This window comes from Macaca fascicularis, chromosome 3 (genome assembly GCF_037993035.2).
Source record: "Macaca fascicularis isolate 582-1 chromosome 3, T2T-MFA8v1.1".
In the NCBI taxonomy this organism is placed as follows: Eukaryota; Metazoa; Chordata; class Mammalia; order Primates; family Cercopithecidae; genus Macaca; species Macaca fascicularis.
The window spans coordinates 33,056,393-33,070,314 of record NC_088377.1 but is presented as its reverse complement, the minus strand read 5'-3'; the positions used below and the strand labels follow the sequence as shown (position 1 = coordinate 33,070,314).

At 31.4% G+C, this 13,922-nt stretch overlaps 1 protein-coding gene across 2 annotated transcripts in view; it reads right to left on the bottom strand.

Moving 5' to 3' along the window:
• Positions 1–13,922, bottom strand: part of LIPI (lipase I) — a 104,354-nt gene that overhangs the window by 53,102 nt on the left and 37,330 nt on the right. For both annotated transcript variants that reach the window (XM_065541127.2, XM_005548943.5), the window contains 3 exons: positions 13,529–13,696; positions 11,693–11,797; positions 1,091–1,202 (listed from right to left, as the gene is read on the bottom strand). In XM_065541127.2, the coding sequence (XP_065397199.1) occupies positions 1,091–1,202; positions 11,693–11,797; positions 13,529–13,696 (385 nt within the window). The remainder of the gene's footprint in view (positions 1–1,090; positions 1,203–11,692; positions 11,798–13,528; positions 13,697–13,922) is intronic.

Here is a 13,922-nt window from a genome sequence, read left to right as displayed (position 1 = left end):
CCAAATTGCTCTATCCACAACAAAATACACTTTGATATTTCTTTTAATCACTAGATATGGTGCCTGTGAGCCTTTTGAAAATCATTTCATTGTTTAATGGCTAGTTAGAAGTCTAGCACAGCAGGTTGGAAACCACAACTATATAGTAGTGTGCCAGTTTATATCATTCTTTTATTTAAGAAAAAAAAATAATTTTCTAGTTTAAGAATTTATTAAACACAGAAATATATATTCAACCAGCTGAAACCAAGAACATTCTTTTATATAATTATATAACCTTAAAAATATGCATACACACTTGCACATACATATGTACATACATAAAAAGTTAAATAAAAGATGGAGAAAAAAAACAAAACCCTCCCCTATTATTTGGGAGCCTTGTAGGTGGGAATAGTTCCCTGAAACACTAAAATTGTGTCACTTTATTTACAGAAGTCGCTAAACATTTATTCACATCACTGTGAACATGATATTGCCTGAAAACTGGAGAGAGTTAGAAGGCCATACGGTTAGGAAAAACACTGCAATGAGAGTTAAAAGAGAGAGAAAGAAACAAAGTCGTCTTTTACTCTTTAACTTTTTATTTATTTATTTATTTATTTATTTATTTATTTATTTATTCATTTATTTTTGGAGACGGATTCTTGCTCTGTCACCTAGTCTGGAGTGCAGTGGCATGATCGTGGCTCACTGCAACCTCCACCTCCTGGGTTCAAGCGATTATCTTGCTTCAGCCTCCTGAGTAGCTGGAACTACAGGTGTGTGCCACCATGCCCAGCTAATGTTTTTGAATTTTTAGTAGAGATGGGGTTTCGCCATGTTAGCCAGGATGGTCTCCATCTCCTGATACTCCTATAACTTTTAAAGTCACTAGTTGTTTAGAGTAAGGGAGCGTCTTTAACATATGTTATCTTTCTTTGTAAAATAAAGGAATTAGAATATAACACATGAGATCCTTTTAATATTTAGCATTTTAAGACTCTCTGGATTAAAAATAAACTATACTCTTTAAATTATCTGTTGGATGGGATACTGAAGAAAGCAAACATTGAATACATGAGAGAGGAAAATAGTAAATTTTACTTACTTATAAAACCTTGCCTCTTCAATCATTCCAAGCTGGTTTAATAATTTAAATGAAAAAAAGCCATCCATCACAGTTTTATCCGGAACAGTTATACTGAGAATGAAATAATAGGCTACAAAATAAAAATGTAGAATGCAACTCACATTATTTTTTAATTTTTTGGTTTTGGTACATATTCAGATATATATATATATATGTGTGTGTGTGTGTGTGTATAAATATGTGTGTGTATGTATAGACAGATATATAATCTAGGCTCATATTACATATGCAAATAATATTATTGAGAGGACTCATTTGGTAAATGGGTAATATATTTTACCTTTTGCTTGTCAATTTTTGATTACTCTTAAACATGAGAGATGAAAAAGCCTGCTGGCCAGTAATGGTTATGGTGAAGTATTGAACAAATAGCTCCTAAATACTAGCTGGTCTGAAAACCAAAACTTTCCAGAAATTAGGCCAATTAAGCAACTTTTACTTTTCAATAGCAGATCTAAGGTAAATATGATGATTTCTTAATTATCTGATTAATAGTACCAGCTATTGCTTGCCAAACGTAATTCCTAATTTCACTGGCTGTTCAAGAATGACTGTGAAATATATACATATATAAGGTAAGTTCATAGCAATTCTTATTCAAATTGCCTTTACTAAACTTTGGTATAGTATGTCTTTCACAGGCAAGGATGCTGAACTCACTTCTATATGTTGCCAGGCCTGTACAGGAAATTTTGACTATGGGAGTTATCCCAAGTTTGGTGCACCCACCTCCTAGAACACAATGGATTTATAATTGGATTTTCCCCATTTCTGACACAAGAGGTATAAATAAGCACTTCTCACTTTGAAGTTACTTCACAGCCTTAGGCAAGGTACTTTGATTCACCTTGCCCATAAAAATGGGCATTCAGGCTTGCTCAGATGATTTCTGACAGCATAGAATATTGAGATGTTACAGATTAAGCCACCCTCCCACTATAAGTACATGAAAATGCTACGTGTACAATCCATGTTTCAATATGCAACCAACTCAGAAGAAGGAAGGGGAAGTGTCAGAAAGCAGAAACAAAGAGAAATTAGCACCAAGGCCAGAAGAACTGAAGCCCTGGACCCCTCTGGGACTTCAGAGCCTGTTGTGGCACAAAGATGGAGGCTGAACTGTCAACCTCCATGCAGGAACAGGAGACATGATGTTAAAGGACAAAGCTGAAATGGAGCTCCCTGCACAGAGCCATGAACCTTATAATTGAAATTCCCTGACCCACCATTGAAAGAGGAACTAGGAAAATTCTTCCTACTTTTTCAGTGTGAGTCTTAGGTGAAAACATAAATTGTTTCTTGAGATTAAATAAAACTCCAGGAAACATGAAATTTAAGTTTACACTAGTTACATGTTAAAAGACTCCCACAAATTTACATTAAAATGCTTCAGGATTGTGGTAATATGGTTCTGAAAAAAGAAAATCTGACTTGCTCTGAAGGGGAACTTTGAAGAAGAGCTGATTTCTGAGAGTTTTCTATATCAAAGATAGACATGAATCTCTATTTTGAAATAGCACAAATAGTTTTTTTAAATTAATTTTTAATCCAGACTCGAACAAACCATTGAGACTGGAAAATAACAATATAAAAAAAAAATCAATGAATACATTCAGTCTGATGAAATGATAGATTATCTTCATGGAAAAATTAGATTGAAGATAAATGAAAAAAATGTATCTGAAAACAAGAGAATTCATATTTTCAATGTGCTGAACATATAAACTTTCAATATAGAATTCTGTCCTAAACTATCTTTTCATTCCTGAGTGAGGGAAGGATAAGGACATTTTCAGGAAAGGCAAAAAAAAAAGAAAAAAGAAAAGAAAAAGAAAAAGACTGAGAGAGACTACTATTGAAAAGCTACTACTAGGATATACCTCGGCAAGAAAATAGTTAAACCCAGAAGGAAGGAGTTGAATGAAAGGATAAGACAAAACGTAGACAACTGAAATTGGTAAATATAAGGAAGTATTTGATGATACTATTTATAATTAATATGTATTATTAAATGAGAAATGGAAGTAAAATACTACAGGATATAATATTGAAGATAGAAAAGAAGAAAAAAGATTCAAAGGCTCTATGAGATAACTTGTAGCTGTGACAGAGTCCGATAAAAGTTTGTGAAGCAAGATCTATATTCATGTATAAATGCATAAAAAGCAAAAAAAAAAGTTACTGAGAAAATATGATAGCCCCGAAAGTTTTACGCAACTAAAAATCATAGCCTTAGACTATCTAAAGCCAACACCTAACAGGGGAACTGCCTGCTAAAATAAAAGATTTAAATAGAACTCAGATTTTGACACAAGAGATACAATGTCCAGGATATGATCAAAAATTGCCCAAAATACCAAGAACAAAGAAAATCATAACATTGTTAAGAAAATTACCTGATGCTAACCCTGAGATAAATTCAATGCTGAGATTATCTGACATTTATTTTAAAGGAGCCATCACAATAATGATTCAAAGTTAACATGTCTCTTGAAAAAATGAGAAAAGAATTAAAACCTCAGCAAAGAAAAAAAAGTTGTAAAAGAAAAAATGAAATTACAGAAGCAAAGGTGGCTCCATTGTGCAATGAATAGTGCATTGGACTTCTAAAATTACAGAAACAAAAAATATAATTGCAGATACAAAACTCACAGGATATACTCAATAGTGAGTGGAGATAATAAAAGAAAAAATCAGTGAACTTGAGGGCCAATCAATCTTAATGACAGAGAGAAAAAGATGGAGAAAAATAAATGAACAAAGCCTCAGGGATCTGTGGGACTATAATAAAAGATGTAATATTTGTGCTATTAGAGTGTCAGAGAGAGAAGAGAGTGATGGCTGAAAACTTTCTAAATTTGGTGAAAAAAACAACCCACAGATTGAAAAAGCTAAGTGAACCTGAAATATAATAAACCTCATGAAATTCTAACCAAGACACATCATAATAAAACTGCAAAAGTAAAAACAAAGAAATAAAAGTCTTGAAAGCAGCCAGAAGAAAATGATGCATTACCTACAGAACACCAATTTGAATCATATGGATTTCACATCTGAAAGTTATAGAGGTCAAAAGAAAATATTACATTTTTCAAGTGCTGAAAGAAAATAACTGCCAACCTCAAATCTTACATCCAACAAAACTGTCCTTTGAGAATGAAGGAGAAACAGAGACATTCTTAGACAAAGAAACAGTAAAAAACAAATCTTACTAGCAGAATTATCCTTAGAGATTTTCAGAAGTAATTTCTTCATACAGAAAGGAATTGCTGAAATAATCATGAATCATTATGAAGAAAGAATGAACAATGGGAAAAGAATAAATATGGGTACATACAATAGGTTTTTTTCTCATTGATTTTGTAAATGTTAAGGAATGAAACAAAAACTATTACACAATCTGATATTCAAAATCATGATAATTAAAAGCGGGGAATGTAAACGGGCCTACATGGAAGTGAGGTTTCCACATTTTACTTGAAATGGTTAAATGTTGGAATCGCTAAACAGTGATAAATAATGTATGCATATTGTAATTGTTGTAGGCCTCCCCAAATATATCCTTGTCCTAATCCCTGGAACCTACAAGTATGTTATCTTATATAGCAAAGGATAATTAAGATTGCAAATAAAATTAGAGTTGCTAACCAGCTGTTCTTAAAATAGTGATATTATATTGAATTACCCAGGTGGACCCAATGTAATCACAAGGGGCCTTAAAAGAGGAAGAGGAAGACAAAAGAAGAGAATCAGAAAAAGAGATGTGGTGCCGAGGAAGGGTCAAAATGATATAACATAAAGACTCAGTCCACTTACGTGAATGAAAAGGCCACAAGCCAAGGAATGCGAACGATTTCTAGAGCTGGAAAAGTTAAGAAAGTATATTCTCCCCTGAGCCTCCAGAAAGGAATGCACCTGCTAACACCTTGACTTTAGCACAGTTCCATCTGTATTAGACTTCTGGACTACCGAACTTTAAGATAATACATTTGTGTTGTTTTAAGCCACCAAATTTGTGGTAATTTGTTAGGGTCATTATAGGAAATCAATATACATTTTGATGCAAATGATGTGATATAGCTATAAAAAAATGTACAAGTGGACAAGTGGCTTCTAAATTAGAAATGAGAAGAAGCTGGGAGAATTGTTAGGAACATAATAGGAAAACCTAGATTTCCTTGAATAAACTGTTAGTAGAAATGTACTAGTAAGGACACAGGAGGAAATAAGGAACATGGCAGAGAAAATCCACATTGCAAAAAGGCTGTTGGTGAGAAATATGGATGTCTAATGGAATGAACAAGGATGTTAATCTTGCTGTTGTTGAGGACTCAGATGGAAATTAGAAATATATTATTGGAAACTGGTAGAAAAAGAATCCTCACTACATCATGGCAGGTAGCTTAGTGGAATTACATACTGCAATTTATGTGGGAAGCAGAAATTGTAAATGAAGAAATCGGAAATTGAACCAAGGGGATTTATAAGTCAGGGGTTGAAAGTGTGGCCAGATTTCTCCTTGGTGCTCATCATGAATTGTGTGAGGAAAGACAGAAATTGAGATGAAACTGTTAAATTAAAAAGAATCCTGACTTGAGGAGATCCTCAGCCTAGCGAGTTTACTAAAGACGCTCAAGTTAAGAAATTTATTATTGGGAAATGAAGCTCTAGAGAAAAAGCTGAGGGTATAGCTGGGACAACCTTTTCCCTCAGAAAGATTTTTAAAATCAGAGCATTTAGTCACACAAAAGGGTCTTTGAAAATATTAGGCATATAACTCACAGATTCCTTTAGCCATCTCAGCAGAGGCCAATAATAGAGGCAGGATCATCTAGAAATGATATGAGGAGTCTCTTTTTTAATGAATGACTCTCTGTGACATATACAGAGATCCACCAGACTTTGGTGAAGGTTATAGTGGTATAAATAGTGCCAACTTGGACTATAAGCAACAGAGTATAAAATGAGGGAAAGTTTTGAGGCCTGGAAAATTTCTACAAACAAGAAGCAAGATGAAAAAACTACTCAGATGCAAGCATATGCTACCATTTATACATTTAAAGAAGAAGGGGCTGAAAGAGAGAGGGAAGGACTCTAAGAGATCAACATGTGAAGCCATGAACCCAGGGAGCAGAGCCAAGAACCACAGGGAATTATTCCCAGGTCTTTAAATCAAATGGAGCTTGCCTGGCTGAATTTAAAAATTGCATGGAGTGTTGACTCTATTTTTCTTCTATTTTTCTTCTCTTTGAACAAGAATGCCTATAACTGGTATTGTATCCCTGTCTCATCATTGTATTTGAGGAGGAGGTAATTTGATTCCTGAGATTCACGGGTTCACAGATGAAGAAAAATTATGTCCAAATACTTATATCCACAGCTTTAGCCAAATCTGATTTAGATGAATTAGACAACAAGATTTAGAACTTTGGACCTGTTGAGTTTAGAGGAGAATTTTTTACTTTAAGTTGATGCTGTAATGACGATGATGTCTGAGATCAGCCAACAAAATATTATTTTATACCCAAAAATGCGAATGGGTATTGCCAGTACCCATGAAGCATGAGCCTAAAGAAATCAATCCTTTACTACTAAAAATACCTCAGGACATTGTTAAAAAATTTATACAGAGTTTGATTTTTAGCCATAATAAAATTAAACTAAAGATCAGTAACAGAAAGACAAAAGGAAAATTTCTAAACAGTGGAAATTAAACAGCATGATTATAAACAACCCATGGTCAAAGAAGAGTTCTCTAAAAAATACATAGAACAGAATAAAAAAGATACAATATATCAAAACACATAAGACACAGCTCAAGCAGTACAAGAGGAAATTTCATAGACTAAATGATTGCATTAGAAATGAAGAAATATCTGAGGCCAATAGTTTGTTTCTGCCTCAAGAAAATAGAAAAAGAATAAAATAAACCCAAATAGAGTAGAAGAAAAGATGTGTATGTAGAAATATATATGTGTGTGTAGAAATATATATATATAGAGAGAGAGAGAGAGAGAGAGAACAAAGCAGAAATTAATGAAATTTAATAAAAGAACATGATAGAAAATTAAATAAAAATCTGATTCTTGAATAAAAAACAATAAAATCAATAAACCGTGTTGTCTAGCAAGACAGACAAAATAAAAAGAATCAAGACACAAATCACTGTTAGGAATAAAACAAAAGGCATTATTAAAGATAATGCAATCATTAAAAAGATAATTTTAAAAACCTGCTGCTCATAATTCAACACCTTAAAATAAATGGACCAATTCCCCAAAAACCACAAACTACAAAACTTCAACCAAGCTGAAATAGATAATCCAAGTAGTCCTAAAGTTATTAAATAAATTAAATTTGTAGTAAAACTTCCTCCCAAAAAATCTCCAGACCCAAATGGTTTCACTGGAAAATTCTGCCAAACATTTAAAGAATTAACAGAAATCTTGCATGATCTCTTCCAGAACAGACAATAGAGAAGGGAAAACTTGCTCACTTTTTTTTATGACGTTGTATTACTATAGTAATATGAATACACTATTACTCTTATGCCAAAATCAGACAAAGACAATAAGAAAGGAACACTACTAACAAATACTTCTTATGGACTTAGTAAAATTCTCAACAATATATTAACAAATGAAATTCAACAATGTATTTAAAAATATGCACTAAGACCAAGTAGAATTTATTACTGGAATGCAAAGCTTGTTCAACATTCTAGAATCAATTAATGTAGTTCAACATATCAACAAACTAAAGAAAAAAATTATATGATCATAATCAATTATGCATAAAAAGCATATGGCAAAATCCAACACATATTTATGAGGTAAAATTCTTGGCAAGTTAGGAATAGAGGGGAACTAACTCAATTTTATAGTGTACCTACAAAAAAAACTATAAGTCACATCACGCTTTAATGGCAAAAGATTGGATTTTTTTTTTTCTCTAAGGCAAAGGTATCTGTGCTTACTACTGTTATTCAAAATAGCACTGGAAGTTCTAGCCACTGCAGTAAGTAGATTTAAAAAAATTAAATGCAAACAGATTGTAATAGAAGAAATAAGGGCATTCTTATTTGCAGAAAACATAATTGCTTACATAGAAAATTCCAATGAATCTATTTTTTTAACCTAGAAACAATAAATGAATTCAGCAAGTTCCCAGGAAACAAATTCAACACAACAGATGCAATCTCATTTCTATATACTAACAATGAATGTGGAGATACCAAAATTTAGAAATACATTTTAGAATTACTACCAAAATGAATATGTGGTATACACATAACAAAAGATGCACAGGATCTGTATGTTGAAAATTATAAAATGCTGACTGAAGAAATCAAAGAATCAAAGTATATGGAAAGACATATCATATTCATGAATTAGAATATTCAGCATGGTAAAGATATCAGCTCTCCCCAAACTGAAAGATATGTTTAATGTAATTTCTGTTGAAACCTCAGACAAATTTTTGCAGATATACACAAGGTTATGCTAAAATTTATATTGAAATGCACATACACTAGAAGATCTAAAATAATCATGACAAAGAAGAATGAAGAGGAAATAATCAGTCTACGTGATGTTAATGCTTACTATATAGCTACATTAATTAAATGCTATGTGGTACTAGAAAAAGAAATGAACACATACATAAATGAAAAAAGTATATAGATCAAAATATAGACCCAACACAAACAGGTACAAAAAATATGTCAATAAATATATCGATACATACTGATATCTATATTATATATCTCTATCAGAGATATATTTTAACCAATTGTTGATAAAGATGCAAAAGCACTTAATAAAAGAGAACCTGTCAACAAATGATGCTGGAGCTATAAAAAAACTAAATAGAAATAGATTTCAGATGTAAATGTAACACATAGAACTATATTATTTTTAGAAAAAAAGTTATAGGAGAAAACTCTCAGGACCTAGGGCTCAACACAGAGTTCTTAGACTTGACACCTAAAGCATGATACATACCAAAAGAAAATAATGATCAATTACTCCTCATCAAAACTAATACTTTTTCTCTGCCAATGCTTTTGTGAAACAGATAAGAAGACAAGTTACAAACTGTAAGAAAATATTTGTAGATCAAATATTGACAAGGACTAGTTTAGAAATTATATAAAGAATTATCAAAAGTCAACAGCTTAGAAAAAAAGCCCAATTGAAAAATGTCCAAAAGACATGAATACACATTTCACCAAAGATGATAAGAAGAAATAGTCAACATTCGTAGTCATCAGGGCAATGAATACTAAAACCACTGAAGTATTACTGTATGCTTATCAGAATGCATAAGAATTTTTAAAATAATGACACCAAATTCAAAAAAAAATCAGAAAAATTAGATCACTTATATTTTAATTGGGATAATGTAAAGAGGTACAGTCACTCCAAAAAAAAAGGTCAAATTTTTTCAAAGCTAAATGTGCAATTAGTTTCTGTTCCAGCAATAACACTCCTGGGAATTCATGACAGATAATGAAGACATATTCACACAAAAACTAATACACAATATTCAAGCAGCTTGATTTGTCATAGCCAAAATCTAAAAACATCCCAGCTGCTCTTCAACAGGTGACTGGTTAAACAAATGGTGGTACATCCTATATCTATGGAAATGTATATGTATATTCCATAAATAGTATCTATATATAGATATATATCCCTATAGATATATATGTAATATATAGTTATATATAATATACATTAATATATGTAGATAGTAATATCTTTATCTATAGATATATAATATCTATTATATGATATATTATATATGTTATATATGTATATTATATATACATAGACATATCTATATATTACACATTACATATAGAAATAGGTCTACTATATAGATATCGATAATATATAGATGCAATATAGATATATTCTATATTTATATATTACATATTATATATAATTACATATAATATATTAATATAATATAGATATATAATATAGAGATATATGTATTTCTCTATTTATATATATAGAGAGAGATATATTATCTCACTCAGCATAATTCCCTGGAGGTTCATCCCTGTAGCATGTATCAATGATTCACTATACCTTTAGTCACTGAGTAGTATTCCATGGGAATATATCTCTATCCCTAAGGATAGATAGATCGATATATAGTGATATCTATATCATATCTCTGGATATATTACTGTGGAATACTACTCAGTGACTAAAAGTATAGTGAATCATTGATACATGCTACAGGGATGAACCGCTAGGGTATTATGCTGAATGAAAAAATAAGTCAATTAAAAAGGTTACATGCTGGATGATTCTCTTTATATAACAATCTTGAAATAACAAAGTTCTAGAAATGTATGAATGGATGCCAGGGATTGGAAACCAATAGGTGGGGGATGGGGTACGTAGTTATAAAGGCACAACACAAAGATTCCTTGGGGTGATGAACTGTTCAGCATCTTCACTGTGGTGGTAGATACAGAGCCCTAGAAATGTGACTATTTTGTATGGAGCCAAATACACATATAGCCACACACACAGGCAGATGTATAGAGAAATCCGATTAAGATGGGTGGATTGTACCAATGTCTACTACTCTATGGCATTGCAAAATGTTATCATTTAAGGAAATTAAAGTACATACAGTATCTCTGTGTATTATTTCTTATGTCAACATGTAAATCTAAAATTAACTCAATAAAATTAACTCAATAAAATTTTTAATTTGAAAAATGGACAGCTCCAATTCTGTTTGATAGGACACATCACTAATGTTTGAAGAATAATATATTGAAGTTGGTAGTGACTGTGACTGGAAGACACTAAAAATGACTGACCTAAAATATTTTATGAGAATCTATTTTAAGTACTTATCTCTCAGTAATCAAAATTAATGACAGTCATTCGAAACTTCCTCCATAAGATTCTTCACATAAAAGGACTCATTTTATTTGCAAACCACTTCTAGTTTTTCATTTCCAAACAGAATAATTTTGCTTTAATACTTCCTTATAAATCTAATGATTTATTATATTTCTATGAGATTCTCTCTTGTTCTACAAGTTTTCTCCTCTTGTCTAACTCTGAATGTATTATGAGGATTACTACTTTCTTGTCCTTTTTTTATATTTATATATTAATAATCTAGTTTTGGTTTCCAAATAGGTGTTCATACTATATATATATATATATATATATATATATATATATAATATATATATATATATATATATATAATATATATATATGGCTCCTTAAAATGTTATATGCCAAAATAACTCTAGAGGTGAAAAGGGCAATATGTAAATTTAGGATGAAGGAGTGCAACCTTGATTGTTTCTTTGTGAAAATATTACCCAAGCGTCTCTCCATTTTATCTAAAAAAAGATCAAGTCCTTAGTTGAATTTGTCCCACTGGCTATAGCAAATTTTAAATTTGCCTGAAAGAACATGATGGAATTTGAGTGGGTGCAAAGAACACTTTGAATCAAATGTAGATTAGTGTAAAAAAAACTAAAAATGTGTTTATTTGTTGAAAGTGTTAACTTACTACAGAATGGATATATGCCACTAGTATCCAAAAACACAGTGGTCCTAACAGGTCCTCCTTTTATCCTTTCTTTCAAAACATCTTTAAATAGCTTGGCTTGATAACCTGAGATTTGAGAAATAGAACATTAGAAATTGGATTTCCATCAAGTAACAAAAATGTCAAATCACTAAAGTAACTAAAAGATCAGTGTGTATAATCATCATCATGATCATCGTGGATTTTGATAGCTTAAAAAGCATTTTTTCAAATAATGCAGCATTCCATTTATTTTAATTACAATAACAACTCTTAAATTCAGGATTCACAAATAAATTTGCTCCCTCAAAATCTTATCAGAGCTTAGCATACTCCATCCATATGGCTATAGTCCATTTGTAGAAGTTTTACTGTTATAAATTCAGAATTTTATCTGTAATTCTTTCTAATAAATTCAGCAGAGTAAATTGACTACATAAAACTTAAACATACAATATAGCTCCATGAGTATAGCTCCCTAATTCTCCAATACGTATAATACATACAGATATGGCATGCGTGTGCATACATTATATATATAATATATATATGTATAGGTATACTTTACATGTACTATATATTGTGCATATAATATACATATTTCAGATAAATATATTATGTGTACATGTAGCATATTTATTATAATATGTTGATATATTGATAAAAAATACTTATAAAATAAACTTTATATTAATATATATTTAATATGCTTCATGTATTTCTTTGTTCCCATATTGCTACCTCCAAATTTGAGATTTGAATATGGTAGAAAGAATAGTAAATTAAGAATTCAGAGGTTTTACTCAAGTTCTAACTTATGCCTTTACGTAATTTATATATTCACTCTGGGTTACAATTTTCTCATTACATGGAAGAAGGATGGGACCAGAAAAGCAATCCACAACAGGAGGTCTGAAGAAAACTAATCCCACATGATGTCTTACAGACAGAAAGGTCTATGAGAAAAATCAAATTGGCAATGCCTGAACGGTGCATCCCCTTCCTAGGGTGTTCTCAATGTGTGCTAATCGTGCTTCAGAGTTTGGTTTAATTTAGCCTTTGTAATCACTACCCATTCCTTGAACCCCTTTGGCTTTGGAAACATCTCTGGAGAATTCTGCCACGATACTGACCAGATGTTTACATGCTCACGACATGCTTGGATCTGGTGCTCTCTTTGAAAAACCCTGAGTAAACAGCCTCTGAAATTCTTTCCAGTTCCAATATTATATTTTTATGTGGATTTTTTTCTCTATAATTTCCTATTGGCAGGTTTTAGTTATCAGAAGTAGCAATACTGAACTGCTCTTAGCAAGCTTTATCCATTTAGAAGGTGTGAACCCTGTAACCATGTTTCATGTCTACTTGCTGATAGCAAATAAGAAGCTAACCATGGCTCATACCTCTTCACTTGTTCCTAAGACCTCCAAAAAACAAAACAAAAACAAACAAACAAACAAAAAAACCACACCTCGGTGTTGCCAAGACTGTGCAAGTTTCTTTCTTTAAGTGAAAATATAGTTGGATGATAGTTAGATGTACATCAGAAACAAGGATCATTATAAAGCCACCTAATCTGCCCACTATACTGAACATAAAAAGGCAGTTGATTATGTTCCTTTCATTAAATATATTAAAAATGTTTAGTAGGAAATGATATATTTACTCTGTACCACATCTCTACAGATAATTTTTCCATAAAATGGTCGTGTATTAACAAGTAAACAGAGTACACAGTTTAGCTTCCAGCAGAAAATACTAAAAATTATGTTATTCATATTAAATAAGAGTGATAGTAACTATAATAATCTCTCTTACCCAGCCAAGGACATGATTTTTCCTTAAAACTGTCACAGTCCACACATAAGCTAGTCTTGTAATCTTTGTATGAATGACAAGGAAATGAAATAAAATTGCAGTTTGTTTCCAAAGATGCCATGAACAAGTGAACTGCTCTCTCGTGGTTGCATTTAATGAATTTAATTCCTTAAGAGTTAAAAAAAAAAAAAAAAGCAAAGAACTGTAGATGTATTAATCCATGTTCAAGTACATTTAAAAACAAAGTAAAGATGAAGTTTTGCTAAATACTATGTACCTTATGAATATTACTGACTATAATACAGTTTTATGTCAAACCACTAAACAAATAGTACCAATGAAAACTTAAATGTAGTATGTCTTTTGCATGAGATTTATAATAAAATTTTAAAGT